At 35.0% G+C, this 26,449-nt stretch overlaps 1 protein-coding gene across 3 annotated transcripts in view; it reads left to right on the plus strand.

Moving 5' to 3' along the window:
* MYBL1 (MYB proto-oncogene like 1) overlaps positions 1-26,449 on the plus strand; it is a 36,993-nt gene that overhangs the window by 5,632 nt on the left and 4,912 nt on the right. For all 3 annotated transcript variants that reach the window (XR_014778683.1, XM_084779246.1, XM_084779247.1), the window contains exons 2-14: positions 2,997-3,102; positions 3,405-3,476; positions 5,693-5,785; positions 9,583-9,803; positions 11,467-11,641; positions 13,640-13,711; positions 15,143-15,247; positions 19,700-19,933; positions 21,948-22,316; positions 23,599-23,741; positions 24,329-24,443; positions 25,571-25,687; positions 25,908-26,012. Coding sequence is in view for 2 of the 3 variants with exons in the window: in XM_084779246.1 (XP_084635372.1) it covers positions 2,997-3,102; positions 3,405-3,476; positions 5,693-5,785; positions 9,583-9,803; positions 11,467-11,641; positions 13,640-13,711; positions 15,143-15,247; positions 19,700-19,933; positions 21,948-22,316; positions 23,599-23,741; positions 24,329-24,443; positions 25,571-25,687; positions 25,908-26,012 (1,927 nt within the window). In the remaining variant the exon portion in view is untranslated. The remainder of the gene's footprint in view (positions 1-2,996; positions 3,103-3,404; positions 3,477-5,692; positions 5,786-9,582; positions 9,804-11,466; positions 11,642-13,639; positions 13,712-15,142; positions 15,248-19,699; positions 19,934-21,947; positions 22,317-23,598; positions 23,742-24,328; positions 24,444-25,570; positions 25,688-25,907; positions 26,013-26,449) is intronic.

Here is a 26,449-nt window from a genome sequence, read left to right on the forward strand (position 1 = left end):
ACCAAAAACAAAACCTACTCCTTGGTGACTACTCTTTTTTGATCAAAGTAACACTGTTGTAACACATATCTTTTAAGGAGCTTAAGGTGGCTTTTGTACAGACAGGATATGATGTAGGTACTTTTATGATTTATTAAAGATCTATGCAGGTACATTCCTAAATTAAAATTTGTTTTTGCGTAGAGATAACCTAGTTAAGAATAGTTTGAATATGCTGTGTTAGAAGCTCTTGGGACCAGAGGGGAATGAAGACAAAGAGAACTTGTGAGAAGCGTGCCTGACAGGTTTGATTTTTCTGGTTTGTGTGTGTGTGTGTGTGTGTGTGTGTGTGTGTGTGTGTGTGTGTGTGTCAGGAAGTGGTAATATTTTTGGGGTATTTCTAGGAAAGGCTAGGCCAGATTGTAGAAACATTCATTTAACGCCCTGTGTGCTGAATTACCTTTAAGAGTTTGTTTTAGTAGATTCTGCTTCTTAAAATTCTACCACTTGGAGGTACATTTGGATTTTAACAAATGAGAATCTTTCCCATCTCTTGATAGCAGTGGTTCTCGATCTTCCTATTGCAGTACCCTTTAATGTAATTCCTTACGTTGTGATGACCCCCATCATGAAGTTATTTCACAGCTACTTTATAACTGTAGTTTTGCTACTGTAATGAATTATAATGTAAGTATCTGATATGTAACCCACAGGTTGAGAACCACTGCTCTAGAGTTTTTGTTTGTTTTGTTTTGTTCCTTCTTGTATCTACTCTGAGACCACACTGGTATTGAGGAGGGCAGATACTTTGAATGGGCTAAAATGGAATACTACAAATTTTGGTGTATAAAGCAGGTAGAGGAGGAGAAAGAATAAGGAAAATCCTTCATTGATCTTACAAGTATTTGAATAACAGGTGCCGTGCTTTGTTTTGGGAGGTGAACATGCATGCTAACTGTGGTCTTTACACTGCTGCTCTTACTCTTTGGTTGGGAAGATTGGCAAATATGAGCATTAAGATAAGAAAAACAGATACGCTGTAAGCTACAGTATGGAGCTTTATCCAGTTAAGTAGCTTACTTAGAAATTTGAAATAACTAAACCTTGAAGCTATTGAGTATTCTTTTTTAAATCCCATATTTTTGATAGTTGATGTTGGCTGCTAGTAATAGGCATTTTCTTTAATTAAATCTGTACATTGGTTTGAGGCATAGTTTAACAACAATATTAAGGGCTAGCAGATTATAGGCATTATAGCAAAGGGACTAGAGAACTTTGCTATTTTGTTTGCTCAAATATGAAGAATTTTAGTCAAATGAAGTCAGAGGAAGTTAACAGTTCCTACAAAGTGTGTGTGTGTGTGTGTGTGTGTGTGTGTGTGTGTGTGTGAGAGAGAGAGAGAGAGAGAGAGAGAGAGAGAGAATAAAATCTAGAACTTGATTTTTAATTTTTGTAAGATTGAATTTGTAAACTATATTTAAATATTAAAAGTCATTCATATATTGCACTAAGCATAGTAAAATCTTCAGCCTTGATGTTTGGAATCAAAATGAATTTTTACGAGTTAAATTTAGTAAGGCAGAAATAACTCTGATTACTGTTTGACAGTATATTTACATAATGCTGAATCACCTTTTCTTAAAGGCAGATAATATACTCATCTTACAGACCCAAGAGGTTAGTATGTTTAGATAAAGGTACAACTTGAACCATGTTCTTATTTCAGAATGTGTTTGGTTACTTTCAGTTTCTTATTATGTTTTCCCCATTTTCCCAATCTGTTCTACATACTCAAATGGTTGAACAGTGAACTTTCGAAGTCATCCATGCCATATTTGATGTGACTTTGGGAAGAAGTTACTTTTCTAGGTCCAAGTTTTTTAACTCTCGGAAATAGTAATAGTGGTAATAACTTCTCTCACGTAGTTGTGGAGTTTATTTTCTTTTAATGATATATTTAAAAAATTTTAGATAGGATCTCACTATGTAACTACAGCTGGTCTAGGACTCCCTTTTTAGATCAGGCTGGCCTCAGAGATCCACTTGCTTCTGCCTCCTGAGTGCTAGGATTAAAGACCTGTGCCATTATGCCTAGCAAGATTTCTTTAAAAAATTTTTTTTGTGTGTATGAGTGTTTGCTTGCGTGTATATATATATATGCCATTTGTGTGCCTGGTGCCTGAGGAGGCCAGAAAAGGGTGTCAGGTCCCCTGGAATAAGTGGCAGTGAATGGGAGTTGGGAACTGAACTCAGGCCCTCTCTAAGATCTGCACGGTGCTTAACCCCTAAAAGATCTCTCCAGCCCCTGTTGTAAAGTTTTAGGAGAGAAATGTCATAGACTGTCACAATCATTGGTATTTAAAAGGTTTTAAATAAAATTTAGAGAGTGTTGTTTTAGAAGCTCATTAAAGCATCATCTATTTCAGATTATCATGGAGGCTTGCCTCTTTGGCAGGGCTTCATTCTTTACAACCCCCCCCCCCCCTTTTTTTCATCCTATAGAACTCAGGCTCTGATTTTGTCTGCCCTCACTACATCAATTTCTTAGATATCTCATGGCCTCAACTATTATTTTTTAATTTTATATTCTCCCCTCTCGTGTGTGTGTGTGTGTGTGTGTGTGTGTGTGTGTGTGTGTGTGTGTGTGGTGTATGCTTGTGAAGGCCAGAAGACAATCTTGAGTGTTTTTCTCAATAAACTCCAATTTGTTTTTGAAGGCTGTATTTCTCATTGAGCCTGTAGCTTGTTGATTTGCCTTCCCTCAATTGCCTTTACTCATCTTTTCTCACAGGTCCTCTTCCTTTTCCCAAATAGTTCCTTTTTCTTTCATGTCACATATAAACTAGTACCACATATGTTCCCATCTTCCCCTTTAGGACTTAATTTTTTTACTTTGATTAATAGTCAACTGTATTGTTTATTCTGAGTAGCTTCTTTAGTCATGCCTGCACATACAGACTCTGTTTGAATTAAATAACTTAAATAAAATTCTTGAGCTTTCATATTATGTTTTGTAGTGAGGACGAGGATGATGACCTTCAATATGCTGATCATGATTATGAAGTACCTCAACAAAAAGGACTGAAAAAACTCTGGAACAGAGTAAAATGGACCAGAGATGAGGTAGTCACCTGGCAAGAGTTACTAATCTCATGTTTTTCAATTAGTACTATTATAATTATGAAAGGAATTATAAAACAATGTGGGGAAAAATTATCTATTGACTTACTTCTGCATTCTTTAAAAAAATCAATAACATGAACGGCTTGTTGATTTTGGGATTGACTGAAACAGTGTAGTAGGTGGAGGAATTTGTGACTCCAGTTTTTCTCATAATGAATACCAAATATGCCTTGAGAGGGTGCAGCTGCCTTCTACATACCAGGGGTGGGGGAAGAGTTCTAATGTTTGCTCCTCTGTTATAGGATGACAAGTTAAAGAAGTTGGTTGAGCAACATGGAACTGATGATTGGACTCTAATTGCTAGTCATCTTCAAGTAAGTGAGGTGTGAAGTTGCATCTCTGTTATAGCATGTCTTATTTAAGGCATTGGGTTAACATTCTATTTTTCAGAAATGTATCTATGTAGTTTAGGTTTCATTCCTTAAAATATCTGGTTACATTTCTTTCTGGTATGCTTGTAACTGTTTGCTAATGATTTAGAAAGCAATTTTCAAGTACAGGTTGAGTACCTTAAATCCAAAATCTTAAGTGCTTCAAAATTCACAACTTTTTTTTTTGTGATGAAATGTCAAAATTTATTTCTGAATATCAGAAAAATGGAAAAGATATTATTTCATAAATTTTTAGAAGAAAAGTTTTAGATTCTTCAGACAGCCTTTCTGAATTCATTCATTCCATCACTGGCTTAACTTTTTCACAGCACATTCTCTGTCATACTCAAAAAAATAATAATCACTGCTTAGGGACACAGGGTCATTTTGAGGAAAACATAGAATAATAAAAGATAAGATTTTACCAGACTATTTGGAAAACAAATGTCCTGAACAGTACTACCATTCTCAACTTTGTGAATATGTCAATAACTTTCAAAATATTTCATAAGTATAATTTATTTTTTATTTTTAAATTTTTATTTTTTACATATACATTTATATTATGACACATATATATAATAAACTACCTGCAGCAAGAATCACCATGGAACAATCAGGAATTATATAAATGTTACATTCATATTGTTTTGACTATTTGTATTTGGCAGCCTTGAAGAAAACATCTTTCCTACCTTGGTGCGTCTAATATTCTAAATGTAAATCATTATCTCTCATATCTCATATTTATCAACTTAAAACATCTATCTAGACCTAAAAACATCTTAACCCTAAACAACTAAGCTTAATTGTAAAACTAAGCTATCTGGTCTTCAACTCCATCAGAGACTTGAGAAGGAATAAAATTAATTACCTGAGTAGACAGCTTCCAAAATGAGAAAATGACAGAGACAGTTTGCTGCCTGAACACTCACCCAAAACTCTTTATAACGTTGGAGCATCATCTTCAGCCTTCTCGTCCAATATATCTGACAATGTATTTGTGAGGCAGGAGCTATTGAGGACTTGCTTACTCTGTCTTGGCAGAGTTTGGCTGTCGACTCTGCCTGCATCCAAGCTTGCCCATTTTTAGGCTGAACTCTGTCTGTGGTAGTAACGAAGATATTTTGCCCAATGGCTGGCAAATGATTATTATATATCTATCTATATAGATATATCTATATATTATTTATAGCCTCTTATGAACAGATAGTTTTATAAGTTGAAAATTGGTAACAAAATAGTAGGTATTATGTATTATGACTATTGTTATCTTAGCAGTACTTGGTCATGAACAGATTAAAGTTAAGCTTCATTTATTTATTACTTTTAGAGTTTAAGCTCTTTCATTTTTCGCACATGTGTTTGCGAGGGGCACGTGTACTGGGATTGTACCTGGGGCCTTATACATGTTAGTTGAGCACACTACCCCAGAGCTGTATCCCCAGCTCATTTTTAAGTGTCAAATTTTAACTTACTTAAAATGTATATATGTATACATTATATAATGTGTAATGTAAATCCTTGTTTCATGTTTTATTGATAATTTGAAGGGCGTCATTTATAAATGTACTTTTAATACCACATAGAGTTTACTGATGCCTTTGGGTTTTTTTTTTTAACTTATGCTGTATGAATTTTACCTGCTATATGTTTAAAGGTTTATATCTACTTCATACAGTTTTCTGCCTACTGTCATTTATTCCTCAATTCTGGATCAATTTTTTTTTGTTTGTTTTTGTTTTTCAAAACAGTGTTTCTCTGTGTAACAGCCCTGGCTGTCCTGGACTCACTTTGTAGACTAGGCTGGCCTCGAACTCACAGAGATCCATCTGACTCTGTCTCCCAAGTGCTGGGATTAAAGGTGTGCACCACCACGCCCAGCTCTGGATCAGTTTTTTATGGAACATGTCTTCCTGTTTACTGTGTTATAAAGGATAGCATAGAGGTACATATTTTAATTTTAAATATATCATTTTATTTGTGATTAAAAGAAAAGAATTGGGTTTTTAGACATGTAAAATAAACATTATGTGTAAAAATTTGATATTGAGCATATTATTGATTCATATTTTCATCATGTGGATATACTTAAATTTGGGTTAATTTGCTTCCTGGGAGGCATTTATTCAACAATAAAATTGTCCAAATTCTTTCAGAATCGTTCTGATTTTCAGTGCCAACACCGATGGCAGAAGGTTTTAAATCCAGAATTGATAAAGGGTCCTTGGACTAAGGAAGAAGATCAGAGGGTAACATGCTCATGTTCTTTTGAAAAAATTAAAGTATTATTTGTTTGCATGTATGTGTTTGGGCACATGTTTGAATGCATGGATGCTCATGCCACAGCTCACATGTGGAGGTCATGGGATAGTTTGTGGGAGCTGGTTCTCTCCACCAATCATTTGGATCTCAGACCATCAGGCTTACTGCCTTTCTCATCTATGTTCATATTCCTTATGTTCACTGTGTAGATAGATTAGATTTATTTTAACATGTTGTAACATAAAGTGCGGTGACTCTGTGTGTGTGTGTGTGTGTGTGTGTGTGTGTGTGTGTGTGTGTGTGTGTAGTAAGTGTATGTATTGGAGGTGGCATACATGTGTTGTGTACATACATGAGGCAGCTGAGGTCTACATTAGGTGGTGGTGTTCCTCAAAACAGTGTCATCCACCATTTTTTATGTAATAGGGTCTCTCATTGGCTTTAAACTTGCCAAATAGGGGTAGGTTGGTGGGCCAGTGAGCATCATGGATCTGCCCTTCTGCCTTCCTAAGGGTGAGATTGCAAGTGCATGCCACTATGCCCAGCTCTTTAAATGTGCTTTCTAGAGATGGAACTCAGGTCTTCGTGCTTGCAAGGGAAGCAAGCACTTTAATAACTTAATCACCTTCCTAGCTCACGCTTCTTTTTTTTTTTTTTAGGTACTTGGTATTGCTTTTTTTTTTTTTGAGCCTGTGTACATAAGAATTGAATGTTGAATATCTTGAAATTTAGGTTCCCAACCCTCCATCCCCTGGGTAATGATGAGTGAAACTGCCTATAATAAATACAATCCTTTTTTGTTTGTTTGTTTTTTTTTTGGTTTTTCGAGACAGGGTTTCTCTGTGTAGCCTTGGCTATCCTGGACTTGCTTTGTAGACCAGGCTGGCTTCGAACTCACAGTGATCCGCCTGCCTCTGCCTGCCAAGTGCTGGGATTAAAGGTGTGCACCACCACGCCCGGCAAATACAATCCTTTTTGAGAGATCCATTTACAAAAGGAAGAATGCTTTATTTAAAGCTTACTATAACAATATTTAAGGCATAATTTTCTGTCAAAATTTAATTAACATTAAAAATGGATTTTAATTTTATTTTCACACTTAATAACTTGATATGTAAGAAATAGTTGTAATTTTTTTTCTTGACCTTAAATGAACCCCATGATTAGATAAATGCCAGCACATCATGTTTCCAAAGGGTTTATAATAAGACACCAATTATTTGTGCAATAAAAGTTGTTGAAGAATAGAAGCATCTGCCCTCCACTAGGAATTGCTCTTTAATTCATGACCTTAGCTTGCCTGTTGTTAATGTACTTGGAGAAATGAAGCATCCTTATACCCATAAGAGCAAACAAAAGTTACTTCACAAGGCTCAGGACTGATGTGACTTTTCTTAATGGCCAGTGATAAGCTTTGAAAGGTGTGATCTGGGCCAGGTGAGATGGCTCCACTGGTAAAAGCTCTTGAGGTTTGCTGTGCAAGCCCAACAACCTCAGTTCAATCCCTGGATCCACAGTGGAAAGAGAGAACTACTTCATGAAGTTTGTCCCTTGACTTGTACACTGTCACCATGGTTTGTATATGCTTACACTCATACATCGTAAACATGCAAATAATAATAGATAAGAAATGAGTAAATAAAATACAATGTGGGATCTTTTTATTTTTGGTGGCGGCACACGCCTTTTAAAAATATTTTATTAATTTATTCATATTACATCTCAATTGTTATCCCATCCCTTGTATCCTCCCATTCCTTCCTCCCTCCCATTTTCCCCTTACTCCCCTTCCCTATAACTGTGACTGAGGGGGACCTCCTCCCCCTGTATATGCTCATAGGATATCAAGTCTCTTCTTGGTAGCCTGCTATCCTTCCTCTGAGTGCCACCAGGTCTCCCCATCTAAGGGACGTGGTCAAATATGGGACACTAGAGTTCATGTGAAAGTCAGTCCCCACTGTCCACTCAACTGTGGAGAATGTCCTGTCCATTGGCTGGATCTGAGGAGGGGTTCAAAGTTTACTGCACGTATTGTTTTTGGCTGGTGCCATAGTTTGAGCAGGACCTCTTGGCCCAGATCCGCCCGTTATAATGTTCTTCTTGTAGGTTTCTAGGACCCTTGGATCCTTCTATTTCTCCATTCTCCCAATGTGGGATCTTTTAAAATGATATTTAATAGCTGGTACACTGGGACACTGGCTATAATTCTAGCTATTCAGTAGGTCTACAAGGGCATTGCAAGTTAAAGGCCTGCCTGGGTAACTTAGTGAGCCCCTGACTCAGATAGAAAGTAAGAAGAGGGCTGGGAATATAGTTCAGTGGTAGAGCATCTGTTAAATATACCTGGTACTAGGGAAAAAAAGAAAAACCAAAAATCAATAGCCAAACCTTAACATTTAGCCTTTAAATCTTATGTTTAAAAAAATATGACAAGTAGATACATACCATAAAAATAATGATGTATGTTAAATTTTGTTTGTTTGTTTGTTTTTTGGTTCTTTTGAGACAGGGTTTCTCGGTGTAGCCATGGCTGTCCTGGACTCACTTTGTAGACCAGGCTGGCCTCAACTTATAGCAATCCACCTGCCTCTGTCTCCCTAGTGGTGGGATTAAAGGTGTGTGCCACCATGCCCGGCCTGATATATATTAAATTTAATCAGTCCATCAACATAGAATTATGATGTGACATTTGACAGTGGATCAAAGGAGTAGTGAAGTAAAATAGAAATGTTCTTCTAATTTTAATTAAACTAAAAACAAATAAGATGTAGGAAAAATGGGCAAACTGTTTTTTCAGCTTGATAAAGGAGGAAATGAAAAAGTAATTATATATCTTTTAATAATTTATATAATTATAAGTCTTTCCTATAATATTTTCTATTATAGTCCATCCTAAAGAACTTAGTTGGCATTTTGCTAAAGCTTATTTTCCCTTGTTTTTTTAAAGTTGTAAGAGTAGAAAAGACAAATATAAACATTTTATAGTTATTTCAAATTAATTTTCTATGAAAATTGTTTAATTTATGAGTTACTTTAATTAGCTCCTTGAATTTTTTGATTCCTTGGGAATTGATTTTGAACTTGCTGGGTGCTGAAAGATTAGCTAATAGTAAAATTACCTTTTACTATTATAGTTATAGCTACAATTTAATGTATTTATTTTAAGTGGAATTCTTGGTTTGTTTGGTTTTTTGAGATAGGGTTTCTCTAGGTAGCCTTGGCTGTCCTGGACTCACTTTGTAGACCAGGCTGGCCTTGAACTCACAGTGATCCACTTGTCTCTGCCTCATGAGTGCTGGGATTAAAGGCTTGTGGAATTCCTTTTTAAAAAATTTAATTAATTTATTCAGATTGTATCTCCATTGTTATCCCCTCACTGTATCCTCCCATTCTTCCCCCATTCCCTCTTTGACCCTAGTCCCCTCCCCTAGGTCTGTGACAGAAGGGGACCTCCTCCGTCACCATATGGTCACAGCCTATCAAGTCTCATCTTGGTAGCCTGCTTATCCTTCCTGAGTGCCACCAGGCCTCGCCACCAAGGGGAAGTGGTCAAATATGGAGCACCAGAGTTCATGTCAGAGTCAGTCCCCGCTAAGTGGAATTCTTAATTCAGAGTTCTTTCCCTTTTTGTTGCTGGTGTTGCTGAGGTCATTCAGCTCAAGCCCAGGGCCTGTATAGACTCAGCCAATGTCTGTGACCACCCCAGCCTTGGCATGCTTCAGTTACATCTTAAAATTCTCCTGTGGTAATGTTTTTTTTTTCAACTTTTGTTTTTGCCTCTTAGGTTATTGAATTAGTTCAGAAATATGGACCAAAAAGGTGGTCTTTAATTGCAAAACATTTAAAAGGAAGAATAGGCAAGCAGTGCAGAGAAAGATGGCACAATCACCTGAACCCCGAAGTAAAGAAATCTTCTTGGACAGAAGAAGAAGACAGGATCATATATGAAGCACACAAGCGGCTGGGAAACCGTTGGGCAGAGATCGCGAAATTACTTCCTGGAAGGTGCTGAAATAAGTGTCTGCACTTTAGCATGATCTTTACTACCTTTGTATTGAACATATCTGCAAGTACCCCCTTATTTTATTTGTAATTCACATTTAGACTGCATAATGCGAGCAACCATTTATAATAATTTCTGTGGTAAAGAATTATACAATAAAATAAGACCTTTAAGTTATATAAACATTTTATTTACTCCACAAGTCATGTTTATGTATCATTGCCAGTCAGGCAGAGCCTTGTACAAGCTAGTGAAATGAAATCTAAATTAGAGATCACTTTCACATCAGATACTGTGCACAAGGCTAGGGAATTGAAATACACTGATTGAAATAAATTATTTTGGAATAATCCAGTTAGGAAATTCAGTTCTTAATTATGGTGTACTTTAAACTGTGAAAGTAGTATATATTGTCCATGTAACTGAAGTATAGCATTTTCCTCAGAGGCAGGGATGTGCTATGTGCACTGTCAATCGTACTGTTCAGACACTTTCTGACAGTCACTAGCACTGCAGATCTTAGCTGAGGGAACTTTACATCTTACTCAGAATATGCTTAATAGCTGTAATCTCAAAAAAAAATAGCTGTAATCTCTATGTAGTACTTCATAGTAACTAATAATGCTTTTATTGCATTCCTTCTTAATCTTTGTATACTCTGGACATTAATGTCTCTGTTTCATCAGAAAGTAAGGCACAATATATATTTTTTTATCCAAGTTACAAACAGTGAGCTGTGAACTTCTGTATTTATGTACCTTTTTACTTTGTGTAGAACCTAGCTTAATGCTTTAACAGAATTGTGTCTAGTAAGTGTATAGTTTATGCAGAATGGAATTTATACTATAAATAGCTCTAGGTTCACCTTTATGAAAACAACCTTGGGTAAAAAGGGAGCTGATGAACTAATTTTCTATAAATATAATAGTCTAAGAAATGGTAAAGAATACTTAGAATCTGTAATTATTATTTTCCCTTTCTCCCTCCCTCCTTCTCCCCCCTCCCAATGGAATTGAAGATTGAACCCAGGCCCTCACTCATGATAGACCACTAGACAAACAATTTACCTCTCAGCTATATCTCCAGCTCTGCATTTTGGGTTTTTTTTTTTAGTTCTGTTTTTCTTTTTTCATTTTTCCAGTGTTAGTGTGAGGTCTTTGTTCTGGTCTAACTTTTATACAGAAGGGTCTTTCTTCTGTTTTGATTTTGAGACAGGTTCTTACTAAGTTGTCCAGGCTAACCTTGAATTCACCCATCCTGCTCCCTTAGCTCCAAGTGCCGAGACTTGAGGCTGACGACCCTGTACCTGGCTTTGTTCCTGTTCTTGTACTGCTAGGTCACTCTCATCTTTCAGATCTTGGCTTCACTTTCATTTCACCAAAGGTCTTCCTGGTCCATTTAACCAAAATTATCCCACTTACTCAATTCCCATCCTATTTTAGTTAGTCACACTGCTATGATAATTTTCTTATTTATTTCTTGATTTATGGTCTTTCTTCCCTGTTGCCATGCTTTCAGTGAGAATTTAAGCTTCATGACACCAAGGACCTTCCAAATATTTAATTTCACCAGTTATAAAAATATGTCTTATATAGTTTGTGCAAGTTAGTGCTGAAATTTGTGGAATCCCTTTTCCTTTTAAAATTGTATGCTTTGATTTCTTAGGACTGATAATTCTATCAAAAATCATTGGAATTCTACGATGCGAAGAAAAGTGGAGCAGGAGGGCTACTTACAAGATGGAATAAAATCAGAACGATCTTCATCAAAACTTCAACACAAACCTTGTGCGACTATGGACCATTTGCAAACCCAGAATCAGTTTTACATACCTGTTCAGGCACATATTTTTAATATCTTTATTATTTAAAAACAATCTCTGTAGTTGCTATGTGGGAAAGGGTCTTTTTTTTTTAAGGGCAAATAAAATTTGAATTGGGTAGTGACAAAGATAGACATTTAAATTTCCAAACTGAAAAAGTAAGCCATAATTTTTACATATTTTAGTGCAAATTTCATTTAAGAGGTTCTTTTTATATGTGATTTTTCACATTAAGAAATGCAGTATTGCTGCGCAAAATGGCGCACACCTGTAATCTCAGCACTCAGTGAGGTGGAGGCAGGCGGATCTCTGTGAGTTCGAGGTTAGCCTGGTCTACAAAGCAAGTCCAGGACAGCCAGGGCTACATAGAGAAACCTTGTTTTCCCCTTTCCTGTCTGTCTGTCTCTTTGTATTTATAATAGATAATCCTCAGTTCTTTTCACATAATTGTAAAGTCTGTTAAGACCAAGTAGTATCTAACAAAAGATAAATTGGGCACAGGGTTAAGTCTGCTTCCTGAGCCTGAGCTTTGATTTCATTTTACTTTTTATGAACATTACTAATTTTTGACATGCTTTTAAAAGAGCCAATTAAAGAAGTGACATCTTAATTTATAAATAGGAAGACATGGAATCATAAGTTATCTGCTGACACTTGAGTTTAAGAATTTTAATTTTTTTAAAAAACATTTTCTTCAGAGTCTTAGATTTCAGTAGCATAAACTGCAAGGTGTTTCTTCTTATAAAAATTACCGCCTAAAGTGTTTTTACTTGTAGAAAGATAATTTCAAAAATTACTCACTGCCAGTGATGTGTTTGACAATCTCAGTGAAAATATGTTGGAATGATAAGGATATTTTTTAATATTTTAAGAGTTGTTTCTCATTTAATAATTTAGAAAGCTTTATATATTTAAATTTTAAGCTATTAAAGATATAATTCTTATTTTTCTTATGAAGTGATATGAAGAAAAAAATGTTTATTTGAAGTACTGTTTGAAGCAGATTTTCATTGAAAAGCTTGAGGAAAAATAAGTTTCTAATTTATTGGAGTTAGCAAGTTGAATGTGATCCTAATGGAGTATTGTCAAAGCTGAGCTCTAGGGTGGAGCTCAGGTGTGATGACTTTGCATTAGGTGATGATTCAGGTAGGCCGTATAGAAAGAGGGCAGATTATAATTATTTGTATTTGATTGACAGATTTCTTCCAAACATCTCATGTATTTGAATAGTGCCCAATAAATTAAAATAAACTTCACAATTTTTATTACAAATGTTTTAGAAATGCAGCAGATGATATTTAGTATATTGTCAGAGTGTCTGTTAAGACATGAGTAACAGAAAAAGTCCTCTTTTCTTTATACCTAGATATTGGCATTAGGTGGTGATAGGAGTAGGAACACAATCCGTTATCTTCTGTAGGCGATAGGGTAACCCTCAGCAGCTGACTTGTAAAAATATATGGTAGAGAGTATTGGTAGGTACACTGGCTGATACAACAAGGCTTGGAGCCAGGTGTGGTGAGATACACCTGTGATGCCAGCACCGGGGAGGCTGAGGCAGGAGGAGCAGATGTTTGAGACCAGCCTCAGCCCCATAGTTAGCTCCAGGTGGTTAGGACTGCATATCAAAACCCTGTCTCAAAACCAAAAGACAAAAATGCAAATCTAAAATGTAGGTTATTTCCTACACATACGGTTTTATCTTTAGTTCTAGGGACAGGTGATATAATTATTAAATAAAAAGTATTGTAGTTACAAATTTTCAAAGTTATTAGGTAAGGTTCAGTCTCCAGGTGCTTTGTTTTTGTTTCTGTTTTTGAGAGAGTATCTCACCATTTAACCCTGAGAATTTACAGAGATTGTCTGCCTCTGCCTCCTGAGTGCTGGCATTAAAGGCATGTGCCATCATTCCTAGTGTTCCACTCTTTAATGTTGACATTTTATCATAAGATTTCTTGGCATCAGATTTTTAGTAAGTGTATAATCTATAATACTAATGCTTTACTTATATTTTAGATCCCTGGTTATCAGTATGTGTCACCAGATGGCAATTGTGTTGAACATGTTCAGACATCTGCCTTTATTCAGGTAAGTTTAATTTGTAACAAACACAAAGAAAGGTAGTCATCATGTGCTATTTACTTGTAATCCCAGTTTTTAAGCTGAGGCAGGAGGATTGCCACAGTTCAAGACAAGCAGAGCTACATACACAGCAAATATCAGGTCAGTCAGGGCTACAGAATGAAACATACTTGAAAAAGCAAAAACAACAAAAATCAAACAAATGAAAACAAGAAGCAGCGGAATCCTGATGATGTGTACCGACCATTGATCCCAGCACTTGAGAAGTTAGAGGTAGGACGATGCTGTGCCCACCCTCCACTAAGAGAGAGAGAAAAAAAATAAAGCTTTGGACATTTTTAGAAGTTGAATATAAAGTTCTCATTTCCTTATCTATTAAACAAGGATAAAGAACAATCCTGGGTTTTTGTTTGTTTTACTTTGAGTAGTATAAAACTAAAGGAAATGTATAAATGGATTTTAAAAATATAAAATGTAAAAATATGAGGTGATTAGCAGCACCAGTGTGGTAATTTGTTTACTTTCGTAACTTAAATCATTCAAACAGTTGCTGAATTGTGAATAGCATATTACAATGCAATTATCTAAAATATTCCAGATGTACATTTTTGGCACAGAATTTTGTTTTGTTTTGTTTTTTGAGACAGGGTCACCCTGTGTTAGCCTTGGCTGTCCTGGACCCGCTTTGTAGACCAGGCTGGCCTTGAACTCATAGTGATCCTCCTACCTGTGCCTCATGAGTGCTGGGATTAAAGGCATGCGCCACCACACCCGGCTTTGGTACACAATTAATGCAATATGTTTTTTTTAGGGGTTTTGGTTTGGTTTTCTTTTTTGCTGTTGTTCGTTTCTTTTTGTATCAGTATCATGTAGCCCAGGCTAGCCTTGAACTTGATTTGTATCCAAGCATATCCCTGGACTTTTAGTCCTCCTATCTGCATTCACCTAGTGTTGGGATTTTAAGTGTATCCTGCAATACATGATCTTACGTGGTGCTGGAGACTAGCCCAGGGCTTCTTGCATACTAGGCAAATGACTAACTGAACTATATAAGTATCTCTGTGTTTTGTCCTTTTCTTTTTGCTTGTTGAGATAGGATGTTGCCATGTAGGCCTGGATGGCTTTAAACTGGAAACATATCTTTCTTTCTGTTTCCAGAGCGGGGGAATCGCAGGTATGTACTACCATACCTGAAATAATGCTTTTTCCCTCTTTTTTTTACATTTAAATTTTTCCATTTTTAAACATAAGGTTGAAATATCTTAGATTCCAAATGAATGATGATACATTGATTCGGTAGCATTAAGAGGTTAGTAGCATTTGGATTTCGTAACACTAAGCTTTTTTTATAGGTTTCATAGAAGAACATAAAAATGAAAACACTATTTTAAAGCAATTGTGATGATGCTTGTTTTTCTTTTCTTAAATTTATTTTAGCAACCCTTTGTTGATGAAGATCCTGATAAGGAAAAAAAAATAAAGGAACTTGAGTTGCTTCTTATGTCAGCTGAGAATGAAGTTAGAAGAAAGAGACTTCCGTCTGTAAGGAATGAGCTTATATATTTGTATTTGATTATTAGAGTCTTTCATATGAATGCTTTTATATTTTCATTATCTGTAGTGTTTTCAATGTGACATCACATTTTAATAGAAACTCTTTTCCCCAATTAATTTGCAGTTTGAGGTTGATTGATTATGATTTATATCTCTTCCAAGATGCTTTAAAGTATTCCGTATTATGATATTTTTTTACAAAAGGAATGTATCTTAAATCATAAATGACTTAGAGTAAAACCTTAGTTTGTATTTTTGTGAAAATTCTGTTTATGTTATATTAGGTTTTTAAAAACTTGACATGCCATGTAATGATGCATTAAATTGAAAAAAAAGCTTATAAAATTAGAAATGCAATAGGTATAGAGAGATAAGCTCCAAAATTATTTTTATTTCCTTTTACTCTATTTAGGATATAAATTCAGTAAATTGGGAACATTAATAAAAACAGCAGAAAGAACATTTAGATTTTGTAATCACTAAAGAACTCTTTCAAAAGAAGCAGGTTGACATGGATGTCTTCAATTTGGTTAGTCAGAGTAACTAAATATTAAAATTGGAAAAATGATATAGATTCCAGAAGAATTAAATAGGCCATGCTACATTGATTAGAGAAAAAAGATGTACATTTATACTTAGATGAGAGTTTTAGAAGTTTAAAATGGTATCTGAAGTCTTTTTATGTTTAGAGATAGCTTTTTTTTTTTTTTTTTTTTTTAGATTGGGCCTACAGTTCAGTTGTAGAGCATTGTCTTGGGTTCAGTCTCAGCACTGAAAAAAGTTGCTTTTTCTCCTCCTTGCTTTCAGATTTAACAAGAGAGCAGAAGTTTTGAGAGATACTGGGAATTCAGGTAGCATCACACTGACAAATAACTGACATGTCTAATTAGAGTTAAGAGGGTATTAAAATGAAATGCTAATTATTGTAGGTGAGATAGTTTTTATAGGAAAGGTAGGTTTTGTTTTGAAACTATAAACCGTCAGTAAATAGGAAGACTAGAAGTGTGCATGGTTCAATGTTAATTTTAGTTTTGTTAAAGAAGTGACAAATAGTTGTATCCACAGAGTCCTAATTTGTAGATGATTATGTCATGCTTAAGCCATTTTGGAAATTTTTGGATTGGGATGTAGCTCAGTGCTAGGAGCCTTTCCTATGTTTGAGGCCTTGGGCTCTGCCCCCAGTGCTTCAAATAAAAACAAAACAACTTAAAAAATTCAAGTGCTTTTAAATTTAAAACATTTTTCCATTTTATTTTATGTGTATGAGTGTTTTGTCTACTTGTGTATCTGTGTCCCACATATATGAAGTTCCAGAGGAAGCCAGAAGAAGCTGCCAGATCCCCTGGAACTGCCACGTGGTTCCTGGGAACCAAACCCAGGTCCTTTAGAAGAGCTATCACTTCTCTTAACTGCTGAGCCATCTTTCCAGTTCAGTTTTGATTTTCAAAAACAAAACAAAACAAGCCAGTGCTGAGGACATGTTGGGAGGTGCTCGGGGATAAAGAGGGGCATGGCAGGTGGAAATGATCAAGATGTGTTATGTACATATATGAAGTTATTGAAGAATAAACTAGTAACAGTACCTTAACTCAGGATGCAGCACATCTGTCTCACTTAATAAGGAAAATATACAGGCTCAAGTAATTCACATTTTATATTAAAAGGGAGAAAATAGCTGACTGTTTAAAATTTGCTGTTAAAGATGTGACTGAATAGGTTATTTTAAATCCTTGAGGGAAGACTTCCTACAATTTTTTCTAATTTTATTTTTAAAAAAATCTAAAAGAAATGGACAATTTTATTGAAACATACCAATTACAAAATTAAACCATCATCAAATATGCAATTTAAATAGACCTAGAGAAATTGAAGCAGACACTAAAAGTCTCCAAAACAAAACAAACAAATCACATTGCTAGAGGGTATTAACACAGAATTCCACCAGACTTCAAAGAACAGTTAATGACAACAGTCCTCAAATTACTTCACAAAATAGAAACAGAAAGAATATTGTGAAGTTTGTTTTACAAGGACACAGTTACTGTGATAATCAAGCCCTATAAAGACACAGCAAAGAAAGGGAATTGCAGACCAATTTCTCTTATTAACAGAGGTATAAAAATTCTCTATAATATTTGCAAACTGAATCCAAACACACACAAAAAAGAACATCCATCATGATGAATTAGATTTCATCTTAGAGGTTTAGAGATGGTTCAACATATGCAAATCAATAAATGTAATCCACTATATAGACAAAATGAGAGACAAAAACCATATATATGATCATCTCATAGATGCACAAAAACTCAGATAAAACAGAAGAGCATAGGCAATAGGTGAGAAAACATTACTATTATTTTTTCCTTTTTATTATTTTTCTTTTCTTACATACACATTTATATTATTACACATATATACAATTAACTACCTACATCAAGAAAAACCATGAAACAATCAGGAGTTATATAAATGTTACATTCATAGTGTTTTGGCTATTTGTATTTGGCAACTTTGACTTCATATAAATTTATTTTTTTAAACAGTTGTGTGATAATAATGACTACTATTTTACTGAATTCCATTATGCTGTACTAAGCTGTTTCGTGTATATTTTTGGTAATTCTCAATTAATTAATTAGTTAAAGTAGGAGGACTGCATTGGAGATTAAGATTAGAGCTGTATATTTGCAATGCTATGGTTTTTCTGTTGGGCCCAGTGGCTTCCCTCTTTGTTTTTTGTTTTGTTTTCATTTTTTTCTATTTTTTGGTGATGAGGCTATATGATTCAGTAGCTATTTCTTTTCTTTTCCTTCCTACTTTTCTTTTGTTGTTGTTGTTTTTTGTTTTTCAAGACTGGGTTTCTCTGTGTAGCCTTGGCTGTTTTGGAACTCACTCTGTAGACCAGGATGGCCCCGAACTCACAGAGATCCACCTGCGTCTGCTTTCTGAGCGCTGGGATTAAAGGCTTGCACCGTCATCACCCAGCCAGTAGTTAGTTCTTAAATGTGACTTAATTAAATGGCACCTATGTTAATGAAATTATTGTTTTAATTTATTTTATTTTTAGGAAACTTTATGGGTAGAGCTTGTTTTACAACTGTTTTTACTTTAACATAAAACTTAACATTTTATTAGTATTCATCTTCAGTACCTTTTAGAAATTATGATTTTAAAAAATTATTTATTTAATATGTATGGGTATTTTGCCTGCATGTATGTACCATTTACATGCAGTGCTCATGGAGTTCAGAAGAGGGTGTAAGGATCCTTTGGGACTGGAATTATAGATGCTTTTGAGTTCACATGTGGGTGCTGTGAACTGAAACTTGAGTCCTCTGGAAAAGCAGCAAGTACTCTTACCCACTGAGCTATCTCTCCAGCCCTGATTTTTTAATAGTAGAAGCCATTTATTAAGTGATTCCTGTAAAATAGGCAATATGTTCTTGAGAATGTGGTTACTTCTTGCTATACTTAATTTTCAAAAACATTAAAAATTCCTCATGTGCACCAACCACATTTTGTACATTTGACTGCTGGCTCCCATACTGATTTGCTGAAGGTACAGAACATTTTCATATTTCAGAAAGTTCTATTGAATAGTGCTATACTCATTACAAGTTATCTTTATGACTCTTCAACTTCTTTCTTTTATTATTATAACAGCAGGAAACTAGGTTTACAAGATAAGTAAATTGCCTCAGTTACGTTTCTAAAGAGAGAAAGAAAACCTGATATTAGAGTTTTAATCTGCAATGAGAACAGAGATTAAGCATAGAATATAATAAAATGAAATAAATCATTTGGTTTTATAATAACTCAGGAGAAAGATGTACTTAAGACTCATTCACGGGATATGTTCTTAAAGGAAGTTCTACTTAAGTTTAATCTTGACACTCAGGATGATTATATATTAGCAAGATAGATGAGTTAGAAAAGATGAAAGTATATCATCAGTCACACAGCACACTTCTTAGTATTTAAACCACTCTTAAATCAAGATTAGCACTTTGTGTGGACAGTTGGTTAGAGAATGTTTTAGATAAAGAGAATAACAGTATGTAAAGAGATTCTTCAGAGTTAAAAGAACATCATTCATCAGGGAGTTAAAAATACTATAGCTTGCTATTCTCCTTGAAGGAGGGTCACAAGTTTGTAAAGAAAATGAGGCCAGGTTTTAGGTCTTAGTTATAATGTAAGGGCTAATTTTATTGACAGTGACATTATTGTTAAAATTATTTAGGAAAAGGAAATCTAGTCAAGGAATGAGATTTAGTGGAAACAAATTGTATACTACTGTTGAAAGGTTGTATATGGTACTATTTATTTTTTTTTAGCTAAAATGATATGAAGTATGTTATTGAAATTTTTCATTTAAAATCTAATTCATGCCTACATTGAGAATGGCAAATAATACTGAAATTTCTTTTGTACTTTTAGCAACCTGGAAGCTTTTCTAGCTGGTCTGGTAGTTTCCTCATGGATGAAAGCATGTCTAACACACTGAATAATCTTGAGGAACACACTACTGAGTTTTATAGCATGGATGAAAATCAGACTGTTTCTGCTCAGCAGAATTCACCCACGAAGTTTCTAGCTGTAGAAGCAAATGCTGTATTGTCTTCTCTACAAACCATCCCAGAATTTGCAGAAACTCTAGAACTTATAGAATCTGTAAGTTTGCAATTATGAAATTAATATTATGAATAATTATGTTAATCTTTTGTTTAGATTTTTTGTTATGAATAATCTTATGTTTAGATGCTTTGATGATGATGATTATGATGATGATGATGATTAGTTTTTCAAGACAGGGTTTCTCTGTGTAGCCTTGGCTGTCCTGGACTCGCTTTGTAGACCGGGCTGGCCTTGAACTCACAGAGATCCACCTGCTTCTGCCTTCCAAGTGCTGGGATTAAAGGCGTGTGCCACCACTGCCCGGCAGTTTAATATTTAAGAGACATTTCCAACTTACATGTTAAGCATTGCCTAAGTTTGCTCTCTTTTGTAGAGGTTTCTGACAAAAAATTAAAGGTCTACGTTCTCAAGTATGGGTCTTAAAAAGATGTTTTTAGAATTAAATACTTAATTCTTTTTTTGTTTTTGTTTTGTTTTTTGAGACAGGGTTTCTCTGTGAACCTTGGTTGTCCTGGACTCACTTTATAGATCAGACTAGCCTCGAACTCACAGAGATCCTTCTGCCTCTGCCTGCCTGAGTGCTGCAATTACCAAATCATTCTTTATTAGATGAATTACACAAGTATATTAGAATGTTAGAAGCTAGATAAACTATAAAAAGGAAGAGTAAAATCTCCTGTATATTTATACTTGATAATTTGATGTATATAAACATGCACACATATATTTTTTATCTTCTACTTATATCATGAGCCTCAGCATACATACAGTTTTTGAACAAGGTTTCACTGTATATCCTTGGTTGGCCTGGAACTCACTATTAGTCCAGGCTGGACAGAAATCTGCCTGTCTCTGCTTCCTGAGTGCTGGGATTAAAGGTGTATACCACTATGCCTGGATCTTGAAAATATTATTTTTATATGTTCATTTTGGTTTGGTTGGCTTTTTTTTTTTTTTTTTTTTTGGTTTTTTGAGACAGGGTTTCTCTGTGTGGCCTTGGCTGTCCTAGACTCGCTTTGTAGACCAGGCTGGTCTTACGGTGATCCACCTGCCTCTTGATGTGTTCTTTAAAAATTTTTTTACATATACATTTATATTATTATACATAAAACAAACTACATAGAGCAAGAAGAAGCATGAAACAATCATTAATTATATTGTTACATTCTTAATGTTTTGGTTATTTCTATTTGGCAACCGTAAGGAAAACATATTCCCTATCTTGGAGAGTCTATAATTCTGAATGTAAATCAGAATCTATCATATCGCATTTCTATCAACCTAAAATATCTACCTAGACCTAAAAACATTAAACATGAATTTTAGGCACCTTATAGTATTCTGTCATATGACTGTTAGGCAGTTTATTTACTCAATGCATTGTTGTTATTGTACATTTAGAGGGTATCTATATTTTTAGTATCACCAATAACAAGTAATATTTTAGAAGGCTTTTTGTTGAATCATGACAATTATGTACTCAGCTAAATTGAATTTCTAAATCAAAGTATATGTTCTCTACATATTGCCAAATGGGTATGTAGAATTTCATAATATTTTTTTGTAAATAGAATGGTTTATGGTAAGTTATTCTTTTTTTAGTAATAGTCTAAAATAATTTTGTTTTTTTAATGTAAAATATTTAGTGGAAAATTTCAGCTACTGCATTAGATAAAACATTATCTTGGAATTTTCTAAATTGGTATTATCTAAGGTGGTCATGCTTATTAATTAAACAAAGGTGCTTAGACAAAGCTTGGCTTTTTGTTTGTTTTGGTTTTTGGTTTTTTGAGGCAGAGTTTCTCTGTGTAGCCTTGGCTGTCCTGGACTGGCTTTGTAGATCAGGCTAGCCTGGAACTCACAGTGATCCACCTGCCTCTGCCTCTTGAGTGCTGGGATTAGAGACGTGCGCCACCATGCCCGGCGACAAAGCTTGTTTTTACTGGTAAAAATGAGTAAATAGCTTGTTAGAAACTATCATCCTGTATTCAGATCATACTTACCTAGGTTACAGCTTAACTTTAGTTAAGAATTCAATTTTTTTTTCTAGGATCCTGTAGCATGGAGTGATGTTACCAGTTTTGATCTTTCTGATGCTGCTGCCTCTCCTGTCAAGTCTACTCCAGTTAAACTAATGCGAATTCAACATAATGAAGGAGCCATGGAATGTCAATTTAATGTCAGTCTTGTGCTTGAAGGGAAAAAGAACAGTTGTAATGGTGGAGACAGTGAAGCTATTCCTTTAACATCCCCAAATGTGGTCAAGTTTAGCACTCCACCAACCATCCTCAGAAAGAAGAAAAGAGTACGAGTGGGTCAGTCTCTAGGCAGTGAGCTTGGTGACGGCTCATTCAGTGACGGCAGCAATACAGCACTAAAGCACACACCAGTGAAAACACTACCATTTTCTCCTTCACAGGTACTAATACTTTCATTTATGTTTGCAAATCTTGACAAGCTAAATTAAATTAGATCTTAGTATCTTTAAAGCATTGGGTTTTTTTGCTACCACAAAAGTAGATATGTTTAAATGTATCCATGAGAATAATAAACTCATAAAGGGTCATATTTGCATTATAGTACCCTAGAATTTCAAGAGCTAAAGGGAATTTTTCTATGTCATATAGTCCTATTTTTTCATGAAACTGGCCCCTAAAAGTAAAATGATTTTGTCCAAAAGTAACTAATGCAGGGCCGATACTAAGATCCAGCATGACTCTTCGATCCTTGATTGTTCAGCATATATATCTGATATGGTCTAAATAGACCTTATCTGCATACAGCAACTTAGATTTTCATTTACCTGTTAAATTTCCCTTTTTGACATTCTTTGGAAGAAATCTAGACAACAGTTTACTTACTCTAAGAATTCCATGTTTGGATGTCCAAAACTACCTGCTTAGCTTTTTAGTAATGTTTCTAACAGCAAATATATATTAGGAATACTTTTTATTGAGATCTTACCATATTCCAAGCTATATGTCACAGTATTTCTCTTAATCTTCTTTCAAAAGACATTGGAAGCCAAAGGTAATAAGGTTTTAATGTGCAGCAATTATAACAGTATATAAGTTAAGACTCAGTTAGCACATTGTATAATTTAGAAAGTGGACTGTCATTTTGTCTGTGTAAGTATGTGTGCTGTCTTCTAGACAGACAGCTCTGCCAGACAGTTAACTTTCAATAAACAAAACAATGTCTCATCCTAAAACTTGTGCTTCCTGAATAGTTGAGACTGCAGGTGCACACACCATGCCCAAGCTATTATTCTTTTCTGAGTTCTAGATACTCTCAGAGAAAAATACACTTAGTATAATTTGTGAATAACAGCTCACAGTTGCCTTTTTCAGTTATACTCTTGTACAAAACTAGAAGAGTTGTTGTAATACCTATGTATGGGCGTCTGTAGATCTATATTTGATGTAATACTGTTTTAAGTTTTTTGTGCTATTATAAAGCATGACTGTAAGACAACTGTTTCTTAAATGTTTATCATATGCTAAACTGTTCAAAATGCTGGGAGGCAGCAATGAACACAACAGAAATTTCTTGCTTTTATGGAGCTTAATTTCATGAAGTAGAGTATAAATGTAATATTATTTAAAATATTTTTCTAAAATAATAGAGAAGTCTCATCAGTTTGATATTTGTATTGGAATTTTGATGTTCTAAAAATTGTCTGAATTTTCTTCCCCTTTTAGTTTTTTAACACATGTCCTGGAAATGAACAACTTAATATAGAAAACCCTTCGTTTACATCAACCCCAATTTGTGGGCAGAAAGTTCTCATCACAACTCCTCTTCAAAAAGAAGCAACTCCCAAAGATCAAAAAGAAAATGTAGGGTAAGTCTGTACTAATAATTATGTTATGGAAAACAGAAAGCATAATGCCAAGGATGTGTTAGCATTTTATTCAGTGAATGGCATGTCACATAATCTCTATGTCTATAGGACTTAGAAGTTTGTTGTTGTTGTTGTTGTTTGGGGGTTGAGACAGGGTTCCTTGGTGTAGCCTTGGCTATCCCAGACTCACTGTATAGACCATGTTGGCCTTGAACTCACAGTAATCTGCCTACCTCTGCCTCTCAAGTGCTGGGATTAAAGGCATGAGCCACCACACTCAGCAAGTTGTTATTGTTTTTAAAGTCACAACCTTTTGTTTTGTGTATAATACTGTATAATACTGAAAACTGGTCAATGTAACACAAATTTTTATTAGTTAGTACTTTTTTCTAAGTCATTTCTTTCTTTTTTAAATTATTAACTAGAGTATAAACTACTTTAGATAACCATATTTCAAATAGCTATATGATACCTTAAAAGCATACGTCTATAATCAAAGTGTACTTTATGCTTTTACATGGTTTTGCCTTCGCTAACATATGAGCTCATGTTGTGACAGTAACATGAATATCTGGATGATTGACTAGGTTTAGAACGCCTACTATTAGAAGATCTATCCTGGGTACCACACCAAGGACTCCTACTCCTTTTAAGAATGCACTTGCTGCTCAGGAAAAGAAATATGGACCTCTTAAAATGGTGGTATGTATACTCTTTATTCTCAAGCACTTTCCTTGTTTTAAACAAACAAGCAAGCAAACTGGTTCTTACCATTTTGATTTTTTTAGTATTAAAAAAGTGTTAATTGAAACAAACAAAATTTTATTTCATAATTTATGAATATGAGTTTGTGTTAATCTTTCTTGACCTTTAAAGAATGCTTTGCTTGCCTTATTTTAAATTTGTATGTTCTCATGTTAACTAAAAGAAAACAGTTGTCTGTGGCATGCTTAATGTTAAAATATTTATTTAGTAGTTTAGCAGTTTTACTGCAGTAGAATTAATATTTTATATAGATAATCACTTAAATAATACTGCTTAGGAAACTAATAGGTCAAGGATCCTTCTTGAAGTTCAGTTTTCTATATACACATTATTAAGTATTCCCAGGTTTTTTTTTTTTTTGTAACGCTAAAAGAGACAATAAAATAAAGGGGCTTGTCTCTAGTCTCACTCTAGCGAGTGCTTAGTTGTCACTACTATTATTCTTGTAGCTGTGGTAGCAATAGTTCACAAAGTCATATATATGTGAAATGTTTTAGTTATCTGTGTTCTCATAAACACTGTTACCTTTAAAATAACCTCAGAAAAGCCTAGAATTTTCTAGACGTATACATATTTTTATATGTTTATTAGAAATAAAAATTACTTAAGTTTTGTTTCTTTAGTGGCGATTTAAATTTTGTTCTAATTTTAGTAATTTTAATGGTGGATTCATTAATATTTTTAAGTAATTATTTTTGCTATAAACTGATTAATTTAAATATCTATATCAAGTAGGAGATAATTTTGTTAATATTGGAAAAGTGTAAAAGATGGTTTATGGGAGGCAGAGGCAGGCAGATCTCTGTGAGTTTGAGGCCAGCCTGGTCTACAAACCCAAACTATTATTATAATTGTGGGTGTATACATGCCAGGATGCTCCTGAAGAAGTTAGAGACAGCTTTGGGGAATTAATTCTTTCCTGTTACCATGGACTCTAGGGGTGGAACTTGGGTTGTCAGGCTTGTGGTTTTGTCAGGCCAAAAGACTAGTTTTTATACACAGACAGAAATAAAAAAGGAATTTCTGGCAATTGCTTTTTAAAACCTTTTAAAAAAATAATTTAGTCCCAGCCACTTGCCTTCTTGGAAGAAGACATTCGAGAAGTTTTAAAAGAAGAAACTGGAACAGACATATTCCTCAAAGAGGAAGATGAATCTGCTTACAGAAGCTGCAAACAAGAGGTAATCTTGAGCATTGTGTATGTATTTATTTCCAGAGCTAGAGGTGGGTCTTCCTATAACTTCGGCTGCCCTCAAACTTGCAAACCTCCTGCCTCCACTTTCTGAGAACTGTGATTGCAGGTGTGCTTTTCCCATGTCAGCTCTTCCAGTATTACTGCTAATGAATGTTTATCATGTCCAAGAGACTTGGCTATGTTACATTGTAAATTATTTTTCTTAGCATTCTGCATCTGTGAAGAAAGTCAGAAAATCACTAGCCTTAGAGAATTGGGACAAAGAAGAACAAGGCACCCAGCTACTAACTGAAGACATTTCAGACATGCAGGTTTGTAAAGAATTCATACATGTTTTAATATGCATTTATTTATATTAAATTTATTCATTTTGCATCCCGATCGAAGCCCCTTCCCTCCTTGCCTCCCTGTCACTCCCCCTTCCCCCTTTCCTCCTCCCCTTACTCCTCAGGAAAGGGGAGCCCCTCCCCCCAGTGCAAGCCCACCCCAGCCTGTCAAGTTGCTTCCTCTTCCACTGAGGCAGACAAAGCAGTGCAGCTAGGGTAGGGAGAGTGGTCCAAAAGCAGGCAACAGAGTCGTGTCAGAGACAGCCCGCTCACATCAAAGACCAAGCTGCCCATTAGTTACATACCTAGCATGGCCTAGGTCCAGCCCATGCATGCTCTTTGGTTGGTGCTTCAGTCTCTGTAAGCCCCTGTGGGCCTAGGTTAGTTGACTCCGTTGGTCTTCTTGAGGAGTTCGTGTCCTT

This window comes from Acomys minous, assembly GCF_964271855.1.
Source record: "Acomys minous genome assembly, chromosome: 1".
Taxonomy (NCBI): Eukaryota; Metazoa; Chordata; class Mammalia; order Rodentia; family Muridae; genus Acomys; species Acomys minous.